This window comes from Aegilops tauschii, chromosome 4, assembly GCF_002575655.3.
Source record: "Aegilops tauschii subsp. strangulata cultivar AL8/78 chromosome 4, Aet v6.0, whole genome shotgun sequence".
NCBI lineage: Eukaryota > Viridiplantae > Streptophyta > Magnoliopsida > Poales > Poaceae > Aegilops > Aegilops tauschii.
The window spans coordinates 10530343-10557885 of record NC_053038.3 but is presented as its reverse complement, the minus strand read 5'-3'; the positions used below and the strand labels follow the sequence as shown (position 1 = coordinate 10557885).

General features: G+C 50.4%; 3 protein-coding genes and 1 pseudogene across 3 annotated transcripts; 3 read left to right on the top strand and 1 right to left on the bottom strand.

Moving 5' to 3' along the window:
* Positions 1–961: 961 nt before the first annotated feature.
* LOC109786530 (putrescine hydroxycinnamoyltransferase-like) lies at positions 962–1414 on the top strand. The gene has a single exon (XM_020345104.1). It carries the CDS (start codon positions 962–964, stop codon positions 1412–1414), a length of 453 nt encoding a protein of 150 aa, XP_020200693.1.
* Positions 1415–2566: 1152 nt separating this feature from the next.
* On the top strand, positions 2567–6181 carry LOC109786524 (protein NRT1/ PTR FAMILY 8.3). The gene is made up of 5 exons (XM_020345099.4): positions 2567–2784; positions 2950–3052; positions 3155–3372; positions 3447–3976; positions 4136–6181. The coding sequence occupies exons 1-5, from the start codon at positions 2725–2727 to the stop codon at positions 4962–4964; spliced, it is 1740 nt and encodes a 579-aa protein (XP_020200688.1). The 5' UTR covers positions 2567–2724; the 3' UTR covers positions 4965–6181.
* A 9757-nt stretch (positions 6182–15938) lies between these two features.
* LOC109786523 (protein argonaute 12-like) lies at positions 15939–23830 on the top strand (annotated as a pseudogene).
* A 1353-nt stretch (positions 23831–25183) lies between these two features.
* On the bottom strand, positions 25184–26129 carry LOC109786533 (uncharacterized). The gene is made up of 2 exons (XM_020345107.1): positions 25500–26129; positions 25184–25270 (listed from the first exon to the last, which is right to left on the bottom strand). The coding sequence occupies exons 1-2, from the start codon at positions 26127–26129 to the stop codon at positions 25184–25186; spliced, it is 717 nt and encodes a 238-aa protein (XP_020200696.1).
* Positions 26130–27543: the final 1414 nt, after the last annotated feature.

The following is a 27543-nucleotide window of genomic DNA, read 5'->3' as shown; positions in this document are numbered from 1 at the left end:
GCCAGGGCAGGCCGCGCGCCCCTCCCCCTTGAGTCCGAATTGGACTAGGAGGGGGTGGCGCCCCCCCTTTCCTTCCCCTCTCCCACTCCTTCCTTCCCCCTCCTAGTAGGACTAGGAAAGGAGGAATCGTACTCCTACTAGGAGGAGGATTCCTCCCCTCCTTGGCGCGCCCTAGGGCCGGCTGGCCTCCCCCTTGCTCCTTTATATACGGGGGCAGGGGGCACCCTAGAATACACGACAGACATTGTCTTAGCAGTGTGCAGTGCCCCCCTCCACCATAATCCACCTCGGTCATATCGTTGCAGTGCTTAGGCGAAGCCCTGCGCCGGTAACTTCATCGACACCGTCACCACGCCGTCGTGCTGACGGAACTCTCCCTCGACCTCAACTGGATCAAGAGTTCGAGGGACGTCACCGAGCTGAACGTGTGCAGATCGCGGAGGTGCCGTACTTTCGGTGCTAGGATCGGTTGGATCGCGAAGACATTCGACTACATCAACCACGTCACTTGACGCTTCCGCTTACGGTCTACGAGGGTACGTGGACAACACTCTCCCGCTCATTGCTATGCATCACATATATCTTGCGTATGCGTAGGAATTTTTTTGAAATTACTGCGTTCCCCAACAGCAAAATCCGGCCACCCACGCCCACTGCCACGAAATCCGCCACCCTCGACCCTCTACGTGCCAGATCCACCTCCGCCTCTCTTTCTCCGGTCGCCGGAAATTTCCGTTGTCAGGATATTCGTGATGTTGCCGCGCTGACGACCGAGGAGCTCCACCGACTTCCATGGTGTTGTCAATGAGACTCCGGCCGTTTCTCGGTCGAGATCACGCACGAGGGTGTGCGGCATTGGCAGAGTGTGGTCGCGCACCTCTGGCGCGCTACCACTGCGGCGCGTGGCCTGGGCGCCAGCGTGACAACCAAGGTCCGCATCTCCGTGAACGAACGGACACGCATGCGGCCGTCGGTGCCGCGCGAGTACTTCGGCAACGTGGTTCTCTGGGCGTTCCCGCGCTCCGACGTCGGCGAGCTCGTGCCCCGGCTGGTGGGCCACGCGGCGGAGCTCATCTACCGCGCCGTGGCCAGCATGGACGACGCCTACTTCTGCTCCTTCATGGACTTCGCCTCCTCTGGTGCTGTGGTGGTCGAGGGGCTTGTCCCGACGGCGGATAGCGAGCAGGCGGTGGTGTGTCTGGACCTGGAGATGGACGCGTGGCTGGGGATCAACTTCCACGGCCTGGACTTCGGCGGCAGCGGCCCCTTCCGCGTCATGCCGACGTACTACCCCATGGAAGGCAGCCTGTTCCTGGTGCCGTCCACCCTAGGCGACGGCAGCATGGAGGCCTCCGTGGCCCTCTTTCATAACCACCTCGAGGAGTTCAAGAGGATATGCCACAAGATCGCCTAGTAGCTTAGCTCAAAAAAGAAAAGCAAAAACTTACCTATAGAGCTTGCAAGGAGGTAGGAACTTAATAATTATCAAAAGACGAGTAATATGGCTAGATTTCAAGTCTCGGACTTAAACAAGTCTCAGTCAAGTGGCACAACATATAAAAAGGAAAAGAGAGGAAAGCAAAAATTTGCACGGATCTCCACATAAGATCTCATGAATATAACATCGGGACTTCGTTAAGTCCCAGTCAATTGAGATTTAGGCATTTAGCAATCCAGGTTTGATATCCCTAAATACCAGGTTTTATTGTTCAATTTTCTTGGTATTTTTTTAAACTTAATGTTCATATATAGGGGCCGGAGCACCCCGGTGCTACAAATCCTCTTCCGGCTGTAGATGCTCTAATAAATTTCATAGGTTGCATATGTTCTTCTCAATGGGTAATCAGTGTGAAATTATGGAGTAAAAGATGGAATTAACTGATGGGCCTAAAGCTGTTGGAAGGAGTACGACAGGACAGCATCACCTCTTTTGTTTATCACTCCCTAATTCCAAGTTTAGAGGGTGGTTTGATAATTCTGATGAGTGTTGTTAAGCCTGCACACGTGTTCCTATCCTATGTATTCATATATCTCTTATAAATGCAAATACCTGAGGCAATAGTGGGCAGAAAAGAGTTGGCTGCGTGCTGCAGGTGGGAACATCTTCTGGACCACCATCCCCATCCCTCCACCTTTCGGTTTTCGTCGCATCTCTTTATTTTAACCATCCCTCCGACATAATCAATCAATCATCACAGATTCACAGTAACTGGTTCCTCAGGCCACCACCAGCGCCATTGATTGTATTTGCAACGGTGTGTGTCTGCTTCCTGTGATTTCAAAAGTAAAAAAAAAATAGTCAGGTCCACGTATATATTACTCCTTCCGTCCCATAATATGGGACGGAGGGAGTAGTGTTGAACAGAATCAAAGAAAAAAAAATTACTTGCTCCTACAAAAGTTGGAGAAAGGCACTGTTGCTTATGAGTGAGTGAGAGAGGAAATGCCATGGGCGTGGGTCCTGATGTAGGCGAATAGAGACAGCACTGTGGTCTGTAGCTAAAATCGACCCTTTCACTCACCAGAAAATGCAGTCACAACACACGCTCTCCCTCCATTTGGAATGAACGTGCCACCTTTTTACCATATCTTTAGTGACCCTACCACTGATTTGGAAGCAACCTACCACTCTTCAGACCAAAAGTAGACGAGAGCACATGCAGGTAACTTTTAGGTGCTGAGCTCCACCCCTTAATCCTCATCTGCTCCATCTTCTAAGCAGCCATGGAAGCAGCAGCAGCAGACGAGGAGAGGCCCCTGCTTCATCTCCAACCGTATAATCAGGTATACTTTCTTACTCTCCACTTCTCTTCTCTTATATCTTGATGACTGCATCATATGAGAATAGTTTCAGTTTAACACGCGTACTTCTTCAGTTCTCGTCGGTCCTCCATGAGAGATTTACAGTCTCAAATTTGCAAAACTGGATATCCTGGTACTGTGATGTAGGATGTAGGTTCAGAATACGCCGGCGATGGATCTGTTGACATCAACAATCAGCCTGCTCTCAAGCGCAACACAGGCAATTGGAGGGCGTGCTACATGATTTTAGGTACTGTACCAGATATCAGCAATTCACAAATGCAAACTGCTCCTATTTTTCTCTTCTTCTCTTATCAATTACTGGCTGACCACCTGAACACATACATCTCAGCCGTCGAGTTCTGTGAATGCGTCGCCTTCTTCGCAATCGCGTCGAACTTGGTGACCTACCTCACCACCGTGCTCCACGAAAGCAAGGTTGCCGCTGCGCGGGATGTGTCTGCCTGGGTCGGCGCATGCTTCCTCGCACCACTTATCGGGGCCTTCTTGGCCGACACATATCTGGGAAGATACTGGACGATGGTTGTTTCCCTTCCGGTCTACACCATCGTAAGTACAACGCAGCTAACCCACCAGATCTCTGTAATGACAATTGCGACTCTGAACACTGCAAAATTTGACAGGGGATGCTCGTGCTCACGGTTTCAGCATCAGTCCCGACATCCTACTACCATGGTGATGTTCATCATGCCGTGGTGGTGTACCTGGGACTCTATCTTGCCGCACTTGGGACCGGTGGCATCAAACCCTGCACGTCGGCCTTCGGCGCCGACCAGTTCGACAGCGGGGACCCGACGGAGCTGGAGAAGAAGGGCTCCTTCTTCAACTGGTACTACTTCCTGATCAATCTTGGCTCCCTTCTGTCCAGCACACTGCTTGTTTGGCTGCAGGATAATGGTTGGTGGGGGCTCAGTTTCGCGATCCCAACGGTGCTCATGGCCTTGGGCCTAGCAGTATTTGTTGGTGGCTCCAGAGTGTACAGGTTCAGGAAGCTGAGAGCAAGCCCATTCACGAGTATCTGTCAGGTGCTCGTTGCGGCCGTCAGGAAGTGGCATGTGCAACTACCAGATGATACATCGCCCTTGTACGAGCCGGCCAGTTCGTCATCTGCACCTGAATCAAGTCACAATATTCAGCATACGAATCAGTTCAGGTAGTTCAATTCTTGCATTACTCAAGTCAACATATTGTCTCAATTTGACATTTAAAAACAAGTCATTTGCATCTACAAGATATCAGAAATTTCTGCATCTATAAGTGCGAGAGCTTACCTCTTATATATAGGTTATAATTATGTGATTGCAATCTTCAGGTTTCTAGACAAGGCTGCCACTGTGCTGCCCCCGTTAGACAAGACATGCACGGCGTTGCCGATGTGTTCATGGAGTCTCTGCACAGTGACCCAAGTTGAGGAGCTAAAGATACTGCTACGGATGTTCCCCGTATGGGCCTCGTTCGTGGTCTTCTACTCAGTCGCTGGGCAGACTGCATCGACGTTTATCGAGCAGGGGATGGTCATGGACAACCATGTCGGCCAGTTCGCAATCCCACCTGCCTCCCTCTCCATTGTCAGCGTGTTCAGCGTCCTTATCGGGGTTTTCATCTACGAATCTGTGCTAGTGCCACTCGCGCGGCGTTACACTGGCAAGGCGAAGGGCTTCTCGCAGACGCAGCGCCTTGGAATCGGCTTTGCGCTGTCCATGCTGACCATGGTCTACTCAGCAATGCTCGAGATGAAGAGGCTGGCGGTCGCGCAAGCCAGCGGCCTGGCAGACCAGAATGTACCCGTGCCGGTGAGCATTCTGTGGCAAGTGCCTGCATATGTAATGCATGGTGCAGCTGGGGTTTTCGCAGGAATCGGCATGATAGAGTTCTTCTACGATGAGGCCCCTTACACCATGAAGAGCCTTTGTGCAGCATTCTCGCAGCTTGCAGTTGCGTCCGCGGCTTACTTCAACGCACTCGTATTTAGTGTTGTTGCGGTGGCCACCACGCACAGTGATGCGCCTGGATGGATCCCGGATAATCTGAATGAAGGGCATTTGGACTATTTTTTCTGGATGATGGCTGCTCTTAGCTTACTGAACCTGGCCCAGTTCGTGCACTACTCCATGAGGTATAGAGAGAAGGCAACTTCTTGACACAAAATGGTGGACACTCGACAGAAGCTTATTGACTTTCCCATCATATCACAACAAAGATGGCTTCTATGCAGTTTCTGTGGATGGCGCACAGCATTTGCCTAACTTCCATCAGAATGATAGATAATAAACTGAAACTTCAATTTATCATTGTATATATGGTTTTACTTCCGCCTATTCTCTGTACTTAGCAGCCAACTTCAAACCAAGAGAAGAGATTGAGACAAAATTAAATAAGTTCTTTGGTGTGGGCGGATGAGCTGGTTATGCCCCCACAACTTCAAGAGATCGTTTGATGCAAATCAGAGTATGGTTAACTGATGAGATCATTCAAAGTGGTATTTTTCATGCAAAAAATAAAGGACCCCGAGTGGTTTTCTTTTAATAAAGATGATCCAGTTAGGGGGTTGTTGTGATAGAATATTCTGATCGTCTTGAAGGCTACTTTCATAGTCAATTGTACCAGGACAGTAGACTGAAGCTCACGAACAGGGAGGCATGCTGGCCTGGATCCCCTAACTAGAACCTCTGATTCCCCCCCGCGGTGCAGTGGGATTTTTCTGCTGCTTTGCAGGTATGAGAAATATATTCAGGTAGGGCTTCTCGTCCGCTTATAATCTAGTAGGACAATAAATCGAGAATGTAATCTGGTACCCCTCATATCCATATTACTAAACCAGCGACAATTAATATGGATCGGAGGGAGCAATAAAATTGTTCTGTGCACTTCTCTGGAACTATAAACTGTAGGTATGGCTGCAGAGTAATTTGCACAAAACGCAAACCTTGTAAAAAAATCTGTTGGGTTCCAAAACTACCATTAAGAAAAATGACAATTTCAGGATTTTTCTAATGAGCATATACGAGTCCTGCAGTTACCTGAGCCTCAGGTGCAACTTCTTCCAAGCATCTCAAGCGTCAGTCCGTGCGTACGCAAATCGCCGAACACGTTGGGCGCGTTCCGTGGAAAGGGCAAAACTAACCTGCTGGCTGCTGCCGAGAGGCGCGATGCGGCGGCGGTGATGCTCATCCAGCGACAGCAGCATGTGGCGGCTGCGGCGAAGGCCGTTGCAACGACCGCTCCTCCACGAGGGTGGCGGCGGCGGCGGTCTGGCACGCACGCTCTCGCCATGGCGAGTGCGGAGGCCGCACGGCCGGCTTGGGCCTCTGTACGAGCACAACCGTGTCGACACGGATAAAGTAATGACTTTTTTTTCCTGTATCTATCTGCGTATACTCCCTCCGTTCGGAATTACTCGTTCAAGAAATGAATGTATTTAGATGTATTTTACTTATAGATACATTCATTTTTATTCATTTTGTGATAAGTAATTCTGAACGGAGGGACTATTATGGAGCATAAATTCATATTTATTGTAAAACAAAATGTGAAAAAAAGTAAAACAAAATGTAGACAACTCATCATGTTTATTTAAAAAATACGAAAATGATAAATCTCGAACGTTCATATTTTAAGCATGACCATCCGACCGTTTTTCATGACAACTTTAGTTCACGCGAGGTTGATAAACATGACAATATTTTTGACAGAGAAACAAACTACGACAAAGTTGCCATGTTTTAACAAGTTGCCACCTCGTGTCAACTTGCTGTTACAGCCTTATACATTGTTTGTAAATAGTTGCATCTTCATCCATGCATCATGTTAAATTCAAAGAAAATTGAGTTGAGGAGATTTTCAAAAGCCTCGGAAAATATTAAATAAAGGGCAAGAACCCTGAAATTGCATTGAATGAATTCAAAATGCCTTAAAAATTGACCGGCCAAGTGTGGATGGTGGGGACGAGAGAATGGTGCAAACCATATGAGGCATTTTGCAATAACGAAATGAGCTCCTGCGACGCCCCTGGCGCCGCGGCCCCCGCGGCTGCTCGCCCCGCCGCCGGCGTCCTCCTCCGCGACCCCCGAGCCCTCCGGCCCCCCGGCCTCCCTGTCCTCCGCTGACACCTCCTCCCCTGCGCCCTCGTCGCCGCCAGCACTCCGGTGGGCCGATTTGGCGGAGTTGGACGACGTGGAGGCCGGGCGCGCGGTGGTTCGCCGGGATCCCCCGCCTCGGGCTGTCGGGTCCCGGGTGGTGCCCGCGCCCCTGCCGCGTTCCGGTCACCCTGGCGCCCCCGCCCGCGCGCCTCGCTCCTCTGTCCCCTCGCCGCTGACGCCTCGAAAAGCCGCCGCCTTGGCTCATCGGACAGCTCGCCGCCGCCGCGCCTCGGCGTGGGGTGTCGCGGGGCGGTCCGACCAGGGGCTGGCTGGCACGTCTTGGCGCGTCGCAGCGAACGCCCCCTTGGACTCCGCGCCGCCGCACGTCTTCGTCCGCCCATTCATTGCTTCCTTTGGGACCTCCGCGATGCGCCTGTCCCCCTCTCGCGCTCCCAGTCGGGCTTGGCCCGCTCCCCCGGTGGCACCGGCGTCGGCCGTGGCAGGGACGGTGGCGGCAGAGGAAACCCTCGCCCCGACCTCCCTGCCTCGCGGGCTGGGCCGTCCTGCCCTGGGCTGGAGGCTTCCTGGGCCGATCCCGGTTCGGGCATCCACCTCGAGCTTGGGCCTTCCTCCTGGATCCTGTGATGGGTCGGCCCAGCCGGGTCGCCAGGCCTTTTGGCTCCCCGCTGGCCTGCCTCGTCCCCCATCCTCGCTCTCCCCTCCCCCGACAGAAACCCTACAGCGCGCTCCGCCCCCGCTCCCCGCCGCCGCCTCTCTCCCTATCCCCCGCCCCGCTCCCTTCCCGCCGGCTCCCATGCCACGCTCGTGGGGGGATGACGCCCCTCGGCCTAAGCGGCGGGCCGAAGACCACCGTGCTGCTCCCCGCCCCTCCCCCGAAGCTTCCCGCCATGAGGAAGAGCTCCGCTGCCAGCTTTCTTCTCGGGACTCTCGGTGTTCCCCTCCCCGCTCCGACCGCCACTCGCCCCCGCGCACCGACCACCGCTCCCCGCCACGCCGTTCTCCGGCCAGGGCTGATCGCCGGGACCGCTCCCGGTCCAGCTCGCCCGCGCCCGCGCAGGAGTGGAGGTCTCAGCGCTGCCGCTCCCCGTCCCCTCCCCGGCGCCGGGACGGTGGCCGCTCCCGCTCACCGATCCTCGACCGTCCCCCTGCCGCCTCCTCCGAGGCCCGCCGGTACCAGCCTCCTCGCTCCGCCCCTAGCTTCCCCCCGGGGGCCGGCCACGGCAAGGCCGGTCCGAAGCGGAAGAAGAAGCGGGGGCTCGGCCGTGGCAATGGCCAGGCAGCGGCCCCGGCTACATCTCGCGTCCCGGCCGCATCGACCTCGACTGCCCTCTGCCCGGATGACCCCGCCGCCAACCTCGTCAAGTGCTTCAATTGCGGCCTTCCGGGACACTCCCAGATGGTCTGCACGAGTCCCCAGTGCTGCTTCGTGTGCTCAGATCCGGACCACCCCGCGGCTCTCTGTCCTGACCGCCCGGTCACAGAGGAGCTGATGATGTACGGCCATGGCATCGAGGCCTCGGATTCTTCCACAACAAGGTGGAGGATGTCCCCCCGCCGTCTCCGTCGCTCCTTGCGGTCGTGACGATCGTGGGGGCCGGGGTCGCTTCGCCAGAGATGATCGAGGCGGAGCTTAACCACCTCTGTCGTCGCGTCTGGGACTGGCAGGTGACTCCGACCTCGGATAGCTCCTTCACCGTGGTCTTCCCCGACGCTCTCAGCCTGGGCCTCTGCACCCGTAGTGATGACATCACCCTCGCCCTCAACAAGCTCGTCGTCAACATCTCTGAGCCCCTGATGGACCCTAAGGCGGTTGCCGTGCTGGACACTGCTTGGATCCTCATAGCAGGCCTCCCTGACATCGCCCGCTCTGAGAAGGTGATCCGTAGCATGTCCAAGCTCCTGGGCAAGGTGGTGGTGGTGGACGAGCTCTCCCTTCGCAAGGAGGAGGAGGTCCGTGTCAAGGTCAAGTGCCTGGACTCCTCCACCCTCCGTGCCACCGTCAGAGTGTTCTTCAACGACCAGGGATTTGACCTCAAGATCTACCCCGAGCCTCCCAACCACATAGGCCGCCCTCGACACCTCGCTGATGGCCACTTTGGTGGGGGCGGCGCGGACCCCCGCGACGACTCCCACTACCGCCGTCTGCGCCCCTCCCGCCACGAGGATCCGGAGGACGACGACGAGCGCTTTGGCCACAGCCACTCCCCCTCACGAGACCCCTCTCATCCTCCGGGGCGTGGGGGTGCGGGTGCGGGCCGGTCGCGTGGGTTGGCCCCCTCCTCCGAGGCCGCCCCCGCCGCGCTGCCGGTCTCCTCTCCCTCCTCTTTGGCCGAGCTCAGCGACATCTCCAGCGTCAGCCTCCTCGTCCTCCCGGCATCTTCGCCGCGCTCGCCGTGCGCCGTTCCTGTGGTGGCCACGGCCCCCTCGTCCCCGGCCTCGGCGTCTCTGCTGCCTCCGGCCTCGCCGACGTCGGCGCCTCCACCCCTCGGGTCCCCCCTGATGGACCCCCCTGGGGTGGACGTACCGCCGCCTCCCGCCTCCCCCCGCCTCCCTCCCCTGCCCCGGTTGACGACGCGCCGGCCCCGGATCCGCCCTCTCCCCAGGCAGAGTCTGGTGCCCGTCTGATGCCTCCGGCACCTGCGTCCCCGACTCGTTTGCTGCTGGGGGCCTCCGAGGAGGTGGGCACCCCCGTCGCCTCCCACCCGCCTCGGTCGATGTCCTACGTCCGTCGGGCTCGGGCCTCGTCAACCCCGGTGACGGCCTCCCGCCGCAGCGCCCGGCTCGACGCGGATCGCCCGGCCGGCTTCCCGGCGCCGTCCATCTCCGAGCGGGCTGAGATCCGGGCTGCGGCCCGGAACCTCGAGACAGGTGCGACCGACATCCCCTCCAGTTCTTCCAGCTGCTCCTTTTCTGCGCTCGAAGCCATCCCGCTCGGCCGCCTTGCCAAGGTGGCCCTAGACTCGTCCGTAGTTTTCAGGGGGGAGGTTGGTCCCCCCTTGGAGCAGATTGCGGCTATCCAGGCCCGCGAGATCCTTGACGGGAAACTCGCCGAGACCCGGGCCCGTCTCCTCTGCACCCCGGCACCCCAGCCCTCTGGGACGCCGGTCGAGGAAATCCGTGGTCGCACTCGCTCCCGCACTGCCGCTCTTAGAGCCCACAGTGCTTCCACCGTCCTGGGGTCAAGCAGCCCCTCAATGGCGGTTTAGATGCGTGCCCTCTTCTGGAACATCCGCAGCTTCGGCCATGACGGCTGCCGCCGCCAGCTAGTTGAGTACATCCGTGACGAGCACATCGACACCGTTGTCATCCAAGAAACCATGCGCACGGATTTCTGTCTCCCCGAGCTTGACAGCCTTAGCTCCCACCTGTTCGCCTGGCATTGGCTCCCTTCTAGTGGGAACAATGGCCACTCGGGTGGCATCCTCTTAGGTGTTCAGGATGCCACCTTTGAGGTGGGAGGTATGGATCGGGGCGAGTTCTTCGTTAGTATGGAGATCTTCGAGCGCGCGCTCAACTTTAAATGGGAGGTCATCATCGTCTACGGACCGGCGGACCACAGCCGCTCCCCGACCTTCCTCGCCGAGTTGCAGCAGAAGATCTCCGCTTCCCCCTCCCTGTTGTGGTGGGGGTGACTTTAACCTCATCCGCTCCCCGGATGAGAAGAACAATGATCAGGTTAATCGCCCCCGGATGCAGATGTTTAACGACTACATCGCGGAGCTTGGCCTCAGTGAGCTCGAGCGCACGGGAGCCCGGTTCACCTGGACTAACCGCCAGGCGAACCCGACGCAGTCTGTCCTAGACCGCGTCTTAGTTTCCCCGGAATGGGAGCTCAGATGCCCCCTGACCTCGGTTCAGGCTATTACCAGGATCGGCTCTGATCATGTCCCTCTTCTCCTCTCCTCTGCTGATGAACGCCCCCCCATCCCCCCTCGATTCCGGTTTGAGCTCTTCTGGCTCAACCAGGCCGGGTTCCGCGAGGCTGTTGCGGCTAAGTGGACCGCCGCGCGCAATTCCCCTCACCGCGCCATGTCCGCGGTGGACTCCTGGGAGTTCTGCGCCAAGCTAGCCTGCCAATTTATGAAGGGATGGGGCGCGAACCTCGGCCGTGATATCCGAGACCGCAAGAAGGCCCTCCTGAGCGCCATCCAGGCCCTGGACACCCGTGTTGACTCGTCTGGGATCTCCCCTGATGAGTGGATGTTGAGATATGATCTCAAGGACCAGCTCTCGGTCATCTACGCTGACGAGGAGGCCTACTGGTGGTTGCGCGGCACCCAACGGTGGGTGCTTCAGGGCGACGCCAACACGGCCTACTTCCAGGCGATTGCCAACGGCCGGCGTCGTCGCAACTCCATTCACTCCCTGTGGGATGGTGATACTCAGCTTGTTCTCCCCTCGGACATCCGTGCCCACGTAGACGGCTTCTATAAAGCCCTTTTCACCCCCACCCCTCGGGGTGGGGCTGCGCTGGCCCCCGATACCTGGTCGGGTGCCCAGCTTGTCTCCGCCGAGGCCAACACCGCTTTGGTGGCGCCTTTCTCGGAGGAGGAGGTCCTTGCGGCGATCAACGGAATGAACCCCTCCTCGGCTCCGGGCCCGGATGGATTGCCAGTTCTGTTTTTTAAAACATTCTGGCAAACCATCAAACCGGAGGTCATGGCCCTCTTCGACGAGTTCTTCTCTGGGACCATGGACCTTGGGCGTATGAACTATGGGATCATTACCCTCATCCCAAAGGTTCCGGGGGCCTCGGACATCCGCCAGCTCCGCCCGATCACCGTGATTAACGTGATCTTCAGGATCCTGGCCAAAGGGTACGCCAATAGGGTGACCCTTCTTGCAGACTCTGTCACCCACCCCAACCAATCCGCCTCCATCCAAGGCCGATTTATTTTGGATGGGGTGTTGGTCTTTCACGAAGTCCTCCATGAAGTCCGATCCAAGCACCACTGCACTGTGTTCCTTAAGCTCGACTTTCATAAGGCCTACGACACGGTCCACTGGCCCTTCCTTCGGGAAGTATTGCTTCGGAAGGGCTTCGACGACCGTTGGGTGACCCGCGTTATGCAACTTGTCACCTGCGGTCGGACGGCGGTCAACATTAACGGCGAGATCGGTCCCTACTTCCCCACCTTATGTGGGGTGCGCCAGGGTGACCCGTTCTCCCCGTTCCTTTTCAACATGGTTGTCGATGCCCTTGCGGTCATCCTTGATAAGGCCAAAGCCTGCGGCCATATCCGGGGCGTTGTCCCCCACCTAGTGGACGGAAGAGGGGTCTCCCTCCTCCAATACGCGGACGACACCATAGTCATGGTGGAGGGCTCCGCGGCCGACATCGCCAACCTGAAGTTCCTCCTCCTGTGCTTCCAACAGATGTCGGGACTCACCATCAACTTCGACAAGAGCGAAGTGATGGTCCTCGGCTACCCCCTGGACGATGCTTTGTCCATTGCGGACCGGCTGAACTGCCGCCTGGGCTCCTTCCCCACGACTTACTTGGGGGTGCCCATTAGTGACTCCAGACTCACCGTCGCGGATCTCCGCCCGACGGTGACTAGGATGCAGCACAGGGTTGAACCCTGGAGGGGACGCTGGCTGTCGAAAGCTGCCGGGGTGATCCTAATCAACTCCTCGCTTGCCAGCCTTCTCTGGTTTCTCATGAGCTTCTACAGCCTTCATGAGACCCTCCATCAGGAGGTGGCCAAATACCAGTCGAGGTTCTTCCGAGCTGGCGAGGGCGACAAGCAGAAGTACCATATGGTGAGCTGGCCCGACATCTGCAAACCCAAAGACCAGGGTGGCCTTGGGATCCTGTCATCCCGACGCATGAACATTACCCTCCTGACCCGATGGCTGTGGCGTATTGCCAATGGGGAGGGAGGCCTCTGGCTCACCATCATCCGTAATAAGTACCTCCGTGGCCAACCTCTTGCCTTTTGCCAACGTACGGGTCGATCCCAGTTCTGGCAGTCCGTGATCCAGCTTCTGCCCGTACTTCGCATCGGCACATCCATCTCGGTTGGCTCCGGGGCCTCGGCCTTGTTCTGGTTCGACCGCTGGCTAGGGGACCCCCCTGGCTGCGCGATTCCCAGAATTATTTGCCATTGCGGCTGACCCTCGGGTCTCTGTCGAGACGGCCCTTATTGACTTAGGGCGTCTCGCCTTCCGGCGCCCCTTTGGCCCCCTCGAGGTGGCCGCCTGGGACTCCCTACTCCAAGACATCGCACTTATGCCGATGAACGTCGAGGAGGACTAAGATGTTCTTTCCTGGCGCCTCGAGTCCTCTGGCCGTTTCTCCACGCGGTCCCTGTACGGCGCCATTGCTCCCTCGACGGCCCCGGAACCATTTAGCCTGATCTGGGACATCCGACTTCCGCTGAAAATCAGGATCTTCCTGTGGTAATGGATCCGTGGACGCCTCCCCTCTGGGGTTGAAGTCCTCAAGCGTAATGGCCCGGGTGATGGGATGTGCCCCATCTGTGGCACGATTGAGGATGCTAACCACATCTTTTTCTCGTGCCACTCTGCCCAGTTCCTTTGGGCCTGCTTCCGCGAAACGGTTGGCGGACAGTGGTGTAATACCAACTTCCCCGACCTGCTTGCCGAGCTTAACGCTTCCCCTACTCGCTACCGCCATATTAGATGGCTGTGCGTTGGGGTTCTCGCCTGAACGCTTTGGAACATTCGCAATAAGCTTGTTATTCAGAAGGTGCCTCTCCGACGTGCGACTGACGCAATCTTCAAATTGTGTGGTTACCTGCATCTTTGGCGGCCGCTTAGCCGCCCCCAGGACCGGGACGTCATCACCACCCTCCTCTCTGATCTCCGCTCGATGGCGCTCCGCGTGGCTCCCCCGCTACCGCCTGCCCCACCTGAGCCTGACTAGACCGCCTGGCGGCTCTGTGGCGTGTGTGTCTTGGGTTTAGGGCTTGTTGTGTTGTGCCCTCAACATTGACCCTTTCATGTACTATTTGTTCCTGTGGACTTCCGTGTGTGTGTGCGTGGTTTTGTGTTGGACCTTGTTGGATGCTTGTTGTGCGGTTGGCTTTATAATATAAAGCGGGGCGAAAGCCTTTTTGGTAATCGTGACACGCTTGTGGCATGGAGCATGAGTGGGGGTGGGGGGGGGGGGCAAGACTTGAGCGAGAGAGGGGACCAAGTGTGTTGTGATTTTCCTTTTCGTCGTACACGTTAAAAAGTAGACAAAACCTTCCTTTTGCATATGTGTCTAGGCCCACTAGGCAGCAAATATTAGTTGGCTAGACACGTGCAAATATAAAATATAAGATGGTCACTATATGATATGAGGGTATCACAAGACTGGCTGGAAAATATTTGCTGGCTAGATGCATGCAAATGTAAACCATAAGACAATCAAATGATCACAAAGAATGAACCAACGTCTAGCCAGTTGTCGGCTGGATACGTCCAAATGTATCTATCGACTAGATGCGCATAGAAATAAATTATGGAATGAATTGTATGTAATCTGATAGTATCACAGAAGTAAACAACTGGCCAACAAATATGTGTTGCCAAACGCCTCCAAAAACATTTGCCAACATGCACAAACATAAATTATAAGATGATCTATATGCGACCTGAAGGGTATCACAAGAGTAATCCCCATTAGCCATTAAATGTGCACCCTAGATACATCAAAATGTATCAAATGGCTAGACGCGTGCGGAATGATCGGTTAGCAATCTTCAACTCAACAATGAATGGTCTATATGTGATTTAAAGATATCGCAAAATTGAACTATTGGGCAGTAAATATTTAATGGTCAGGCGTGTTTTCGGTGGGCGAGGAGTGCAGAAGATAATCGGGAGGGACCGGCCAAGTGTGGAGGGTGGGGACGAGGGGAATGGTGCAAACCGTGTGAGGCGTTTAGCAATCGCAACATGCATGTGGCACGGGGCATGAGTGGGGTAGAGACCAGACTCTAGCGAGAGAGGGGACCAAGTGTTTTGCGATATTCGTTTTCGTCATACACGTTAAAAAGTAGGCAAACCTTCCTTTTGCATATGTGCCTAGGCCCACTATCCAGCAAACATTAGTTGGCTAGACACGTGCAAAGGTAAAATATAAGATGGTCACTATATGATCTAAGGGTATCACATGACTTGCTAGGAAAAAATTGTTGGCTAGACGCATGCAAACATAAACTTTAGGATGATTGAGTGATCACAAAGAGTGAACCAACCTCTAGCTAGCCAGTTGTCGGCTGGATACATCCAAATGTATCTGTTGGCCAGACGCATGTAAAATTAAATTATGGAATGAATGGTATGCAATATAAGGGTATCACATAACTAAACAACAAATATGTGTTGGTCAAACGAGCATCCCAAAATATTTGCCAACAAGCGCAAACATAAATTATAGGATGATTCATATATACGATCTAAAGGGTACGTATCACAAGATTAGACCCCACTAGCCATTAAATGTGCACCCTATATATGCGTCGAAATGTAATGGCTAAACTAAACGCGTGCGGAATGATCGGTTAGCAATCTTCAACCCAAGAATGAATGGTCTAATATGTGATCTAAGGATATCGCAAAACTGAACTATTGGGCGGCAAATATTTATGATTAGACGCGTTTAAATTAAATTACTCCCTCCAATTCATATTAATTGTCATCGTTTTAGTGAGTAGTATTGATGATCTAAAAGATTATGCTCTGGAAATGTACTTTTTAAGTTGAATTTAATTATTATACGCTGGAAATGTGGTGCATGCCCTGGCTAGACTAAACATCATCAGCCGCTTGTTGCTCTTCGCACGCATCTCTAAGCTTTCCGGGCCCCATACCGCGGCAACGCGTGCGAACGCCTTACATGTGCAGTGTCACTGACCAGCGGGGCCGGACGGTCCCCTGGTTCACATGTCAGTGAGCGATTATAGGATGTTCATGCGTCGAAGTCTATGTGAAAAGGCACGTCCATCCGCGAAACAGACCCTGTATATATTCCCCGCCTCCTCCGCTTCCAACCTCATCGGCCGGTGGTTTTTCTTGGTTTCGTGCTGCCACTTCACTGGGGGTCGCGCCCACGATGTCCACGAGCGCTAGAGGTGGAGGCGGCCGGCGCGGCGGCCGCGGTGGCGACCAGCAGGGTGCGGGAGGACGCGGTCGAGGCCGAGGAAGAGGCGGGGAGCAGCAGGATGCCCACCGTGGCCAGGGCGGCGGCACCGACGCCGGGGTCCAGCGCGGTGGCCATCGCGACGCCGGGCGAGGCCACTTGGGCGCTCATCGAGGCGGGCTAGGCCGAGGCGGCTTGGAGGTGGGGGCGGTGGAGCGTCCCGTGGGCGCGGGGCGCGGCCGGCCGCCGGCAACGGCGACGGTTCCGGGTCAGGCAGAGGTGGAGGCGCTGAGCGGAGAGATGGAGAGGAGGTTGGCGGTGTCGGAGGCGGTCCAGGGGTCTTCGTCCTCGGCGCCGGCGGCGGCCGCCACGGGAGCCCAGGAGTCGCAGGTGGCCGTGGTCGTGCCGCCTCGGAATCTGCCTCCGGCGTCGAGCAAGTCGACGGGGTTCCATGCGCGGCCGGGGTACGGGACGGCCGGCAAGAGGTGCCGGGTGCGCGCCAACCATCTCCTCGTGCAGGTCGCCGGCAAGGAGATCTACCACTACGATGTACGTAATGTGTTGCTTTCGCTCACGTGGTGCTCTTCTTTTGGGAAGACTTCTCTCTAAAATAGGCTAGGTTTTGAGCTTTCAAGGGATTGGCTAGCTGTCAGGTAACTGAAAATCAGATTTGGGTCAGTTGATTCGCTCTGAGTCGTCGGATGCAAGATGGTTGACCAGATCAGCTTCTTCAACCTCATCACTGATCATCTTCTTCAACCTTGAACCGCGGATCTAGCACCGGGGTAACCACCCGCGGCCGGCAGCGCTCCCGGGCCAGCCTCTCCGCTCCGCCCTCCGCCAACCGCCGCCTTGTTGCCGCCCCCCCCCCCCCCCCCCCCCCCCCCCCCCGGCCATCCCTCTAACTGCGGCCATGAACCTTTTTTTTCCGGCGAACCTACACCCCCACCCCCAACATGCCTAAGATAGATAGTGGGGCCGCCTGCCACCCTAAGATAGACCCAACGGGCTTCTCCAGCGAGCCGAGGACTGCATCTTCCTTCTCTCCGGCGGCTTCTTCCTTCCTTCCTTCCTTCCAAAATCGACTGACCCAAAAACTATTTTCAGGTGACTTACAAGTAGCTATTGTGAGCTTTAAAACCCTTAGAACATGGCTATCATTGGCAATGCATTAATCCCTAATAGCTTGTAGAGGAATAGGAGTATATGTTCATTTCACATCCACCTTAATTTGCAGTAAATTTGATTGGCATGCTGGACTAATTTTGCAAATCAAGGTCAGTTTAAGGTCACTTGGAAGTGGTTTTGCCACATACATCGATCACCCAATTTTGTAGTGCAGGCATGAGTTTTGAGTTCCTGTTTCAGAAATATTTTGGTCATCGCTGAAATCACCAATTTAGTTATTTCGGTTTTCATTTTGGTGAAATGGCCAAAATTTGAACTTGAATTAACTAAGATCCAAGCAAATATTTTAAAATTTCAAAACAATAATTTGAATTTCTATGTACTACCGAAATTGCTGAAATATTTTGACCGAAAGGCAATTATTTCAGTATGTACCGAAATGAATGAAATTTCCGAAATTACACTGAAAGTGAGAACCATAATTACAGCCTAGACATCAGCAGGATTCACTTTGGCAGAGATTTATGAAAGCCTGGTGGTTTCAGTGGTTACCAAAATATTTACGGTTTAATCAAATAAAATGCAGTGAAAACTGAATCAGGGCCCAACTTAATTTGTTTATTTATCAAATTTCATAAAAAAGGTTGAATTTTTGTCAAAGTCAAACGAAATTTTGGCACATTGGCCTAATCTGATATGCAAATTTGGTAGGAAAAATACGATTTACCTGTTCTCATTCTTATGTTGTTTATAACAATTCTTTGAGTTGCCTACATTGAATATATTTTTCTCAAAACACACCTAAGGTGTGTCATCTGTACTCTGTCGAATAGTTGATCATATATGTCAAATTAATTATCAATTTGCATAGATTTGTTTCTCAGTATTAGGGTCATTCAGTTGTCAAATGCTTTGAAAGATGTTATTATAATCTTTCTTTTATCTCATGACACCGGTTGATTTGAATAGCAATTGCTAAATTCTTATTGATATAGGTATCAATCAGTCCTGAATCGATGGCTCGTGAGAGGAACAGATCTATAATTAATGAACTTGTTAGATTGCATAAACAACATTTGGATGGGAGATTGCCTGTTTATGATGGAAGAAAGGGAATGTTTACTGCAGCTCCACTGCCATTTAAAACCAAAGAATTTATTGTCAAAGTATCAAATACCGAGAGAGGATACCAGGGGTATGATGTTTTCCATATTTCTGATGTAGTTGTAATTTATGTATCACTTGTGTTAATCCTTCTCTTTTTCAGGGAAAAGGAGTATAAGGTCACCATAAAGGAAGTTGCAAAACTAAATCTATACAATCTTCAGCAATTCTTGGCTGGTAGGCAGAGAGAACTGCCGCAGGACACTATCCAGGCTCTTGATATCGCTCTGAGGGAAACCCCCACTGCAAAGTAATGTGTCCAGAGATATTTGATTCATATAGAACAGCACATGTTTATTGGCAGAGCGTGTCTTCCTATTGCTTGAGGCCGTGCTTGTTATTCTAGTTCCTTCATACATAGATTTGTTTTGCCTGCTGATTTTTGACAGGTATACACCCATCTCAAGATCATTTTTCTCAAAATCATTTGGACATGGTGGTGACATTGGCAGCGGGGTGGAATGCTGGCGAGGGTATTATCAGAGCCTGCGCCCCACACAAATGGGATTGTCACTGAATATTGGTATAGTAACATACTGGTTTCTACCTATAATAACTTACTGCACAAGATATTGTTCTTCTCTTCATGGAAGAAGTGTGTACTTCCTCCGTTCACTAATGTACGACCTATTAGCTATTTCAATATTGACTACATGATACTAAAATGAGTGAACATGCGTACATACGAATCAAGAAAAAGCTAAAATGTCTTATATTAATGAATGGAGGGAGGTGCACCCATCTCTTATAAACTAACCATATCATTGCAAGATCTATCTTTGCTTGTGAAACACAAAGTATGCATTCCACAGTTTTCATATTAATTTAAGTGCTTTTTCGAACTTCATCGTCAGTATGAAGCTCTGGAGTTCATTACTTAAAATCCTTTGTCTGTTTGATGAATTTTATATTTTCCCTATGCAGATATTTCTGCAACAGCATTTTACAAAGCTCAACCAGTTATGGATTTTGCACTGGAATATCTTAACATCCGGGGTGATGCTCCAAGGCGTTTGTTCGACCAGGATCGCCTGAAAGTATGTACCATGATACAGCTTTATTTGCATCCTTTGTCATTCTTTACTGTACCAAAATATAATGGTTGAAGTTGATCCTGTTTTGTCCTTTTCTGCTTTGTAGCTAAAGAAAGCCCTCAAGGGAGTCCGAGTTGTGGCAACGCATCGACCTGATATATCCATTCGTTACAAAATTACTGGGATAACCTCAGCTCCGCTAAATGAATTGACGTATTTGTTACCTCTTTTGTACTCATCGTTTTCTTTAGTTGCATCGCATTTCATTTATTATATCATGCCATACTCTTACGTAATTTTGTTCGCCTTTTACAGATTTGACCTTGATGGGACAAGGGTATCAGTTGTACAGTACTTTAAACGCCAATATGATTACTCTTTGAAATATGTACAGTGGCCATGCCTTCAAGCTGGCAGTGATAGCAGGCCAACATATTTGCCTATGGAGGTTTTCTTTTTCTTCGAATCCTGATCTATCTGATTGCTTAAAACCAATTAATAGGGCGGATACATATGCATAACTATATATGTAAACTTCAGGTTTTGTCTCATGCACCCATATGTAATTATAATTATCCTTTTGTATGCAGGTTTGCAACATACTTGGAGGACAGCGCTATTCGAGGAAGCTAAATGAGCGTCAAGTCACAAATATATTGAGGTTGGCATGTGAGAGGCCAGATAAAAGGGAGGGTAGTATCGTGGAGGTGAATTATCTATTTATCTGATTTTTTTTATGTTAAGTGGAGGTGAATTTGTTAGTTGCTCACATTTGACCTCTTTGTTGTTTACATTTAGATATACAGTTTTTGTTCTTGTCTTGTGCTTTTTTATTTGTTATTATAAATTGATATACCATTTTATATTATCAGGTTATTAATAGAAACAACTATGGCATTGATGATAATGCAAAAGAATTTGGAATTAAGGTGATGAACCAACTAGCATTGGTCGATGCTCGTGTGCTGCCTCCTCCAAGGGTACATGTTTTTTATTTATACTAAAGAATAATCTCATTAAAACTTTGAGTGCAGTGTCTCATCATGAAATTGTTCTGTTTTTTAGCTTAAATACCATCAGTCTGGACGAGAACAAATATGTAATCCATCGGTAGGACAGTGGAACATGAATAACAAGGTATTTTGAGCTATTTATCTTTTTTTAATCATCTTCCTAAATACTTCAGTTGCACTAATTTGCAACTAATTCTGTTTTCACAAGCAATATAATTGCTACTGGCAGTTTGTGCAATGACAATGTTATGTGGTCTCTTAAGGCATATGTACTTATTAGTTGATACTTAGTCAGGGTAACACATCTCCCTCTAGAGATCATCTCTTTTTCTTCTCGTTTTTGCTGACAATTGTAATTATCTTCATGGAGAAATCATTAAAAAACGTTTTTGTGTTGGTCATGTTAATGTTTCAACATATTTGGTGGTATGATATTTTTATATTCTGGCTTAAAATATGAACTTGCATTTTCAGAGAATGATAAATGGAGGGTCCATCAGGCACTGGGCCTGTGTTTCATTTGGCTCTCGGTTGCAATGGAATGATGTTAGCGTGTTCTGCAACTATTTGGTTGGCACGTGCAATAACATGGGCATGGTAAAAAAAAAACTTTCACAACTCAGAATACAATGCTGTTTATAATATAATGTATGGGTGATCTGACTATCTTTTTCTTCTTTTGATGTAGCAAGTAAGTGAGACACCGTGTGTGGACATTGTTCAGGCACGCCAGGGTAACTTAGAAGCTGTAAAAAATATATACAGACAATCTGCCCAAGTGCTTGCTCAGCAAGGTTTGGAAGGACAAAACCTTGAGTTACTATTTGTAGTATTACCTGATGGACCTAACGCAAGTGATTGTTATGGTAAGCACATCAAATGGCTTTTCAGGGTGATGGGAGTTTTTTTTTTTTGGCTGTGCTGTAGTAACCTTTCGTGCATATACAGGAAGAGTAAAGCGGCTTTGTGAAATTGAGCTTGGTTTAATAACTCAGTGCTGTTTACCTAAGCATGTTCAGAGAGCTGGCACACAGTATCTACAAAATATGGCCCTTAAGATCAATGTTAAGGTAGGATAAGCTGTGCAAGTGCATGCATTAATTGTGGCTCTAATTCGGAGGTCAATCATTCCGCTAACAATTTTAACTTAGGTTGGTGGTCGGAACACCGTACTGGAAAATGCATTGCTTCGGAGGATACCTCTGTTGACAGATAAGCCTACAATTATATTTGGAGCAGATGTGACCCACCCATCTCCTGGGGAGGATGTGTCTCCATCTATTGCAGCGGTTTGTGCCCTGACAATCTTTGTACTTTCTCTTATAGCGTCGCTGTTCAATTATTTTGCTCGAGACCTAGTGTTTTGAGGTTTGATGTTTTTTTCATCATTGAAGTGCATGTACTAGAAACTATAGTTTAGCAAATGTACTCTTGTCAACTGATGTATATCTGTTTGTTCACACATGACTTAAGAAAAACTCATGCTTTAGAAAAAAATCCATTTTATAAAGCATGGGTTTGAGAAAGTTTATGAGATAAAACCTCCTTTGCTGTTGAGAATATGAGTTCATACTGGGAAGAAATGAGATAATTTACCTCAAAGTTGTGGAATGACATATATTTAGATAAAATTTATATAACTAAACAGACATATATTGCACCAGAAAGTTTTTTTTCTAGAATTTTTTTTAGAAGCCATGTACTGTTCTTACTATATTGTAGAACTAGATCATGTCATATTTTTGTTCTTGCGCTGTGGTTCCAGTTTCTACAATGTAATGTTAAAGCTTTCACAGGTTGTTGCGTCGATGGATTGGCCTGAAGTGTCTAAGTACACATGCTTGGTGTCTTCACAAGGTCATAGGGAAGAAATCATAGCTGACCTTTTCACGGAAGTGAAAGATCCACAGAAGGGGGTTATATATGGTGGAATGATAAGGTAACGTTGGATATGCCAGTGTCTGTTACTGTTGTTTTTTTCCTAATGTAATATTTGTTGTGGATAAATGTCTCTGTTGCAGAGAGTTGCTTTTGTCCTTCTATAAAGCAAACAAGTCTTGCAAACCTGGAAGGATAATATTTTACCGGTTAGTGAAGGAAATTATTTGTGCTCTGATTTCTGAATCAATGCCTTTGTTGTCTGTACTGAGAGCTTGTTTGCTTTCCTTGCAGAGATGGTGTTAGTGAAGGCCAATTTAGCCAGGTCTTGCTTTATGAAATGGATGCAATATACAGGGTATTCTTTTTGCCTCCTTTATTTCTCTCTGTTTCTATATTGTATTTGATTTTATTTAGTCGGTTGCAGAGAATAATAACATAGACCTTTGGAATTGTATTTGATTTTATCTTGTTGTTTGCTCTCTCCTAGGCTTGCTCTAGCTTAGAGAACGGTTACCTTCCTCAAGTTACATTTGTTGTGGTGCAAAAGCGGCATCACACACGGCTCTTCCCGGAAGATCATCGTTCAGGGGCCATGGCAGATCGAAGTGGAAACATCCTACCTGGTAAACTAAATTTGCTAAGCAAGTAATTATCTTGACACATAACATTAGGTTGACTTTTTTACTAACTACATATGTTGTTGTCAGGTACCGTTGTTGATACAAAGATATGCCATCCCAGTGAGTTTGATTTTTACCTCTGTAGTCATGCCGGCATTCAGGTAACAGCTGATCCTTACTGGCGCACTTCCAGATCCTTATTTTCTCCTTTGATGCATACAACACTTTAGTACCCTTTCACATTGGAGTAATGTAATGGCAATTGCATATGCCTATCAGGGAACGAGCCGTCCAACTCATTACCATGTCCTCTTCGATGACAATAATTTCACCGCCGATGCGTTACAAACACTGACTTACAATCTGTGCTACACGTAAGCAGTTTTCGGTAGTTTTTACTGCAACCCTCTGCTAAAAATATCATCCCCTCTCACTGATGCCTGTCCTAACTATTCTGTCTGTCTCACAGTTACGCACGGTGCACGCGGTCCGTCTCGATTGGTACGTCTTGATGTGTAATTTTGCATTGTCTGATATCTACCTTTTGCCCGAGTGTCCGATGTCGCTCCCTATAGCCATGTATCTCATTTTCCTTCACAGCCAATTGGCAGTTAATTTTCTGTTCCATTTGTTCCAAATTAACAGTTCCTCCAGCATACTATGCGCACTTGGCGGCTTTCCGGGCGCGGCGTACCTGGATGACAATCACTCTGATCAGGGATCATCTTCTGTGGGCGGCACCCGAAGGTTTGATCAAGCTGTCCCGGTAAAGCCACTGCCCAAAGTTAAGGAGAGTGTCAGGCAGTTCATGTTCTATTGCTGAAGACCGATCTCGCATTTTCTGGAAATAGTTGACGGTTTTGCACCTGTGGAACCTGCAAATGTTATAGGCCAAAATGCGTACTATGATGTCTTGTTTGGAAAATTCTGTGATGTGATACAGTGTTGAAAATTAAATACTTTGTTTGAACAATCATGGTCCCCACCTGGATGCATTATTCAAATTGTCAATCTAGTTGGCCGCAGTTACAAGGCTTGTGATGTTACGCTAGAGGAGGCATTACTGTGTAATGCCACAATCCTTGTAACAACATAGCTTCCTAAATCCACGAGTCCATGGGGTAAAATCTAAAACTATATTCTTGATAGTTAGAAGGGTTGGGTGGTTCTTGTAGTGGATGACTTGGACGTTATGAGAGTCCCAAATTCTCCAAAGGACTGAGAGAGCGACAGATGGGCAAATACTGGAGGTTGGTGTTGAGAAGCCGTGTTGTTGGCAATGTTGTAAGATGTGGGGCATATGTGTCGCGTCTTAACCTGAATCACTATTGGGAGCTATATTCTTGTGGAAGAGGTTAACTTTGGACTTGATCCTTTCTCGAAAGAGAAGCCATCCGAAGATGACTTTTGATGGGGACTTTGGATCACTAAATTAGGTCTTAGAACTCTTCATGCATGATAAGATTATAGGCCTTGCAGGTGGAGAATCGACCACTCCCCTAACGGAGCCGGCTTGACTTTGTCAATGACAGCCGGGAAGTCTTTGTGCATGTGCCCCTAAGGACCAGCGCCCTGTAGCCGCAATCGTCGCAGCTGAACCCTTGCATAGATCTGAAGCATTTGACACCAAAAATCGCCACATGACGAGAAACCCTAATCCTACCGTCCCAACGAGACGGCATGAATTGTTCATGGCATTCAAACTATGTCCAATTGGACGAAGTCGAGGAAGATCGAAGCCCGAAAGACAAATTTGAAGAAGAAATGCGGCCATCCCCGCCCGATCAAAGCCCATGAAGTATGGATTGTTCATGGCATTTAGAAAATCCAGAGGCGATCCCTGGAGGAGGATCCAGAGGGGGCGATTTGTTCGTTGGGAGCACCTCCCCCTAGCTGCCGAATTCGTTTCGATCAACCCTCCCCTCCTGGAGGCTGATTGCTGGTTATTCAGGCCAATGAACAAACATCACCACGCAATGCGCATGATACATTCACAAGAGCAATACGGACGGGTACAAGTTCAAAGATATAGAAATAAGCGTCGGGCATGTTGAGTATTTCACAAAGCAGCAAAAATTCCTAATCGATACTTGTATCATCTGTGGTAGGCATTTTGCAGCATGGGTTGCACGGACTTGCAACTACGTACGTGCATGCACCAGAAAATTAAGATGGGCCTATATATATATATATATATATATATATATATATATATATATATATATATATATATATATATATATATATAGATGTGGATCGATCGAGCCAACTAACTATAGTTTGTTCACTTTCGTATCTCAATCAAATAGTGCACGCCCGCCGGATCTCAATCGTGGCTGGGGGACTTGTTGCCAAGGAAGACGTCGGTGAGAACAGTCTTGGACTGCAGCGAGGCCTTGAGTATCTCCAAACCCTGCAAATCAATACGAACGGTGGTAATTTCAGCCAGTTGACAGACCCACCCAACAACCCAGGACCAGAGCATGCATGGTGAGTACGCACGGCTGGAATTATGTGATTGTGCAATTACCAAAATCGTGAAGTTAAAAACATGATCAAGATTGTTCCTTCTTTTTTTGAAATGAAATAAAAGTAGGGATAATTATACTGAAGAAGATGCATGGAGTAGATGGATGACTCACCTCCTTGTATCCGATCTGCACGGTCTTCTCCTGGAGCGCGGTGAGATCCGTGACCGCGAAGGTGTTGAGCAGTGTGATGCTGGAGATGGCTGACATGGGCGACACCGCGAGGCTGTCCATCACCGTGTACGTCACGACGCCCCGCACGAATCCATCTGCTGCACCGGCAGGCGGCGCGTACTGGATTTGGGTCGTCATCGCATTGGAACATCGGGGACACTTGGTGCCGCTCACGTCCGTCACGTAGTCGCGGCAAACGCTGTAAGAGGCGATGGAGCACTTGAAGAATCTGTTGGACGGAGCCGGCGGCGGCGTCGGGGCCGGCAGGCCGAGGAGGGCGCTGTTGGCCGGTGAGCGGGCCATGACGGGGCGGAGGATCTCTTCCTTGGCCGCGCCGGGCTGGACGTAGGTTCCGTCGAGCTTCTCGACGCTGCGGTAGAGGTCGCCGGCGCTCCCCACCATGGACTTGGCGCCGATCAGCTTGACGACCGTGCCGATCGGAAGGGCGAGGAGGGAGAAGAGGAAGTCCACCACGTCCTTGCCGGCCTCCGCGAACAGCACGCGGCGCCCCTTGGTGTCGACGAGGAGCTTCATGCTCAGCGTGGTGGTGGCGGCGGTGCTGCCCGTCATTTCGATCGGTCGGCGGCGGATACCTAGGTCTACAACTACGACGCGCCCTGCTAGGTTTTCTGCGCTGGGCCTCTTCTCTCTCCATATATATAGTACGTGATGAACGACGTGCTCGAAAAATTCGGGGTGCATGCATACCACAATCATGTACAAGAAGCTGACGAGTAGATGCAAACATCACTGTCGGCAACAGCCATTTTACAACCAACACAAAGAACTAAAGTCTACTCTCTCACAAATCGCGACAAACCTCCGACTCCTACTCCAGCCGTTCTTCAGTCCTAAACTTCTCGCAAAATAGTATCTACCAATTCTAGCGGCGACTTTTGTTGCCGCGCCCTGTTGAAGACGCGTGCGTTCCTTTGCTTCCAACAACACCCACGCGACCGCGATGACCAGAGTATCAAACCCACGTTTGTGCATATCCCTGAGATTGATTGGTGCTACACGTCTGATGGTCACTTCGTCCGTGAGCCTGTGGATTTGTCTCCCCTCTTGCCGTCTCTCCGAGGCTGGTGACGGGCAGAGGAATCCCGGTGCCTCCGCTTCAATTATTAGTTTAGGTTAGAGTTTTTTAGTTCTCGCAGGTACGACGCTCCAGCGGATGGCGGCGCTTCTTTTTTGAGTTCATCTTCCGAGCTCCCACCCTCCTAGAGTTCGTCTATTTGGACATAGTCAATGAAGCCCCGACGTAGATTCATGTCGTCTCCTTTGGGCGGTGGGGTTAGGGTTCCTCATCATGCGGCTCATCTTTTTTGAGTTTGTCTTCCGAGTTTTGATCCTCTTCAAATGCTTTGTACTTTGGGTGAACTTTAATAACTGATCTGTATCATTTTTGCAAAAAAAATACTAGATGGGCACAAAAACACAAAAATGACTCATTTTCCAAAGCTGTGTCATAGTGAGAGTAACTTAGCTAGTAACATAATGCACCCCAAGATAAGTTTGCTTATGTGACATGTAATTAATAAGAAGAGATGTGTTTAGAGTAACATAATATGTTACCATCACATAACACTTCCGAAGAAAATATGTGTCTACAAGCTAATAAATACAACCACCTATGACACTATCTTTGTGTTACTCTCCATTATGGAGGTAGTAACATAGACTAGTGTCATATGCATGACATTAGTGTAAGTTACTCAACACCATGATTCTACAACAAAATGATAAGCATTACTTCATCCCCCCCCCCCCCCCCCACCCCCAATCAAGCAGCATTGATATCGGAATATAAAGGGTGGAATTGCTTCAGAAATCAGTATACGCAGACTATTATTAACACCATGATTCCATACTCACGCATTCAAGTGTTCACTGAGATGTATAAATTGTCAGGACTTCATTTAGATCATTTTCTTCGTGCATTTCACTATATTTTGTTACATAAACTACAACCATCTGCACAATG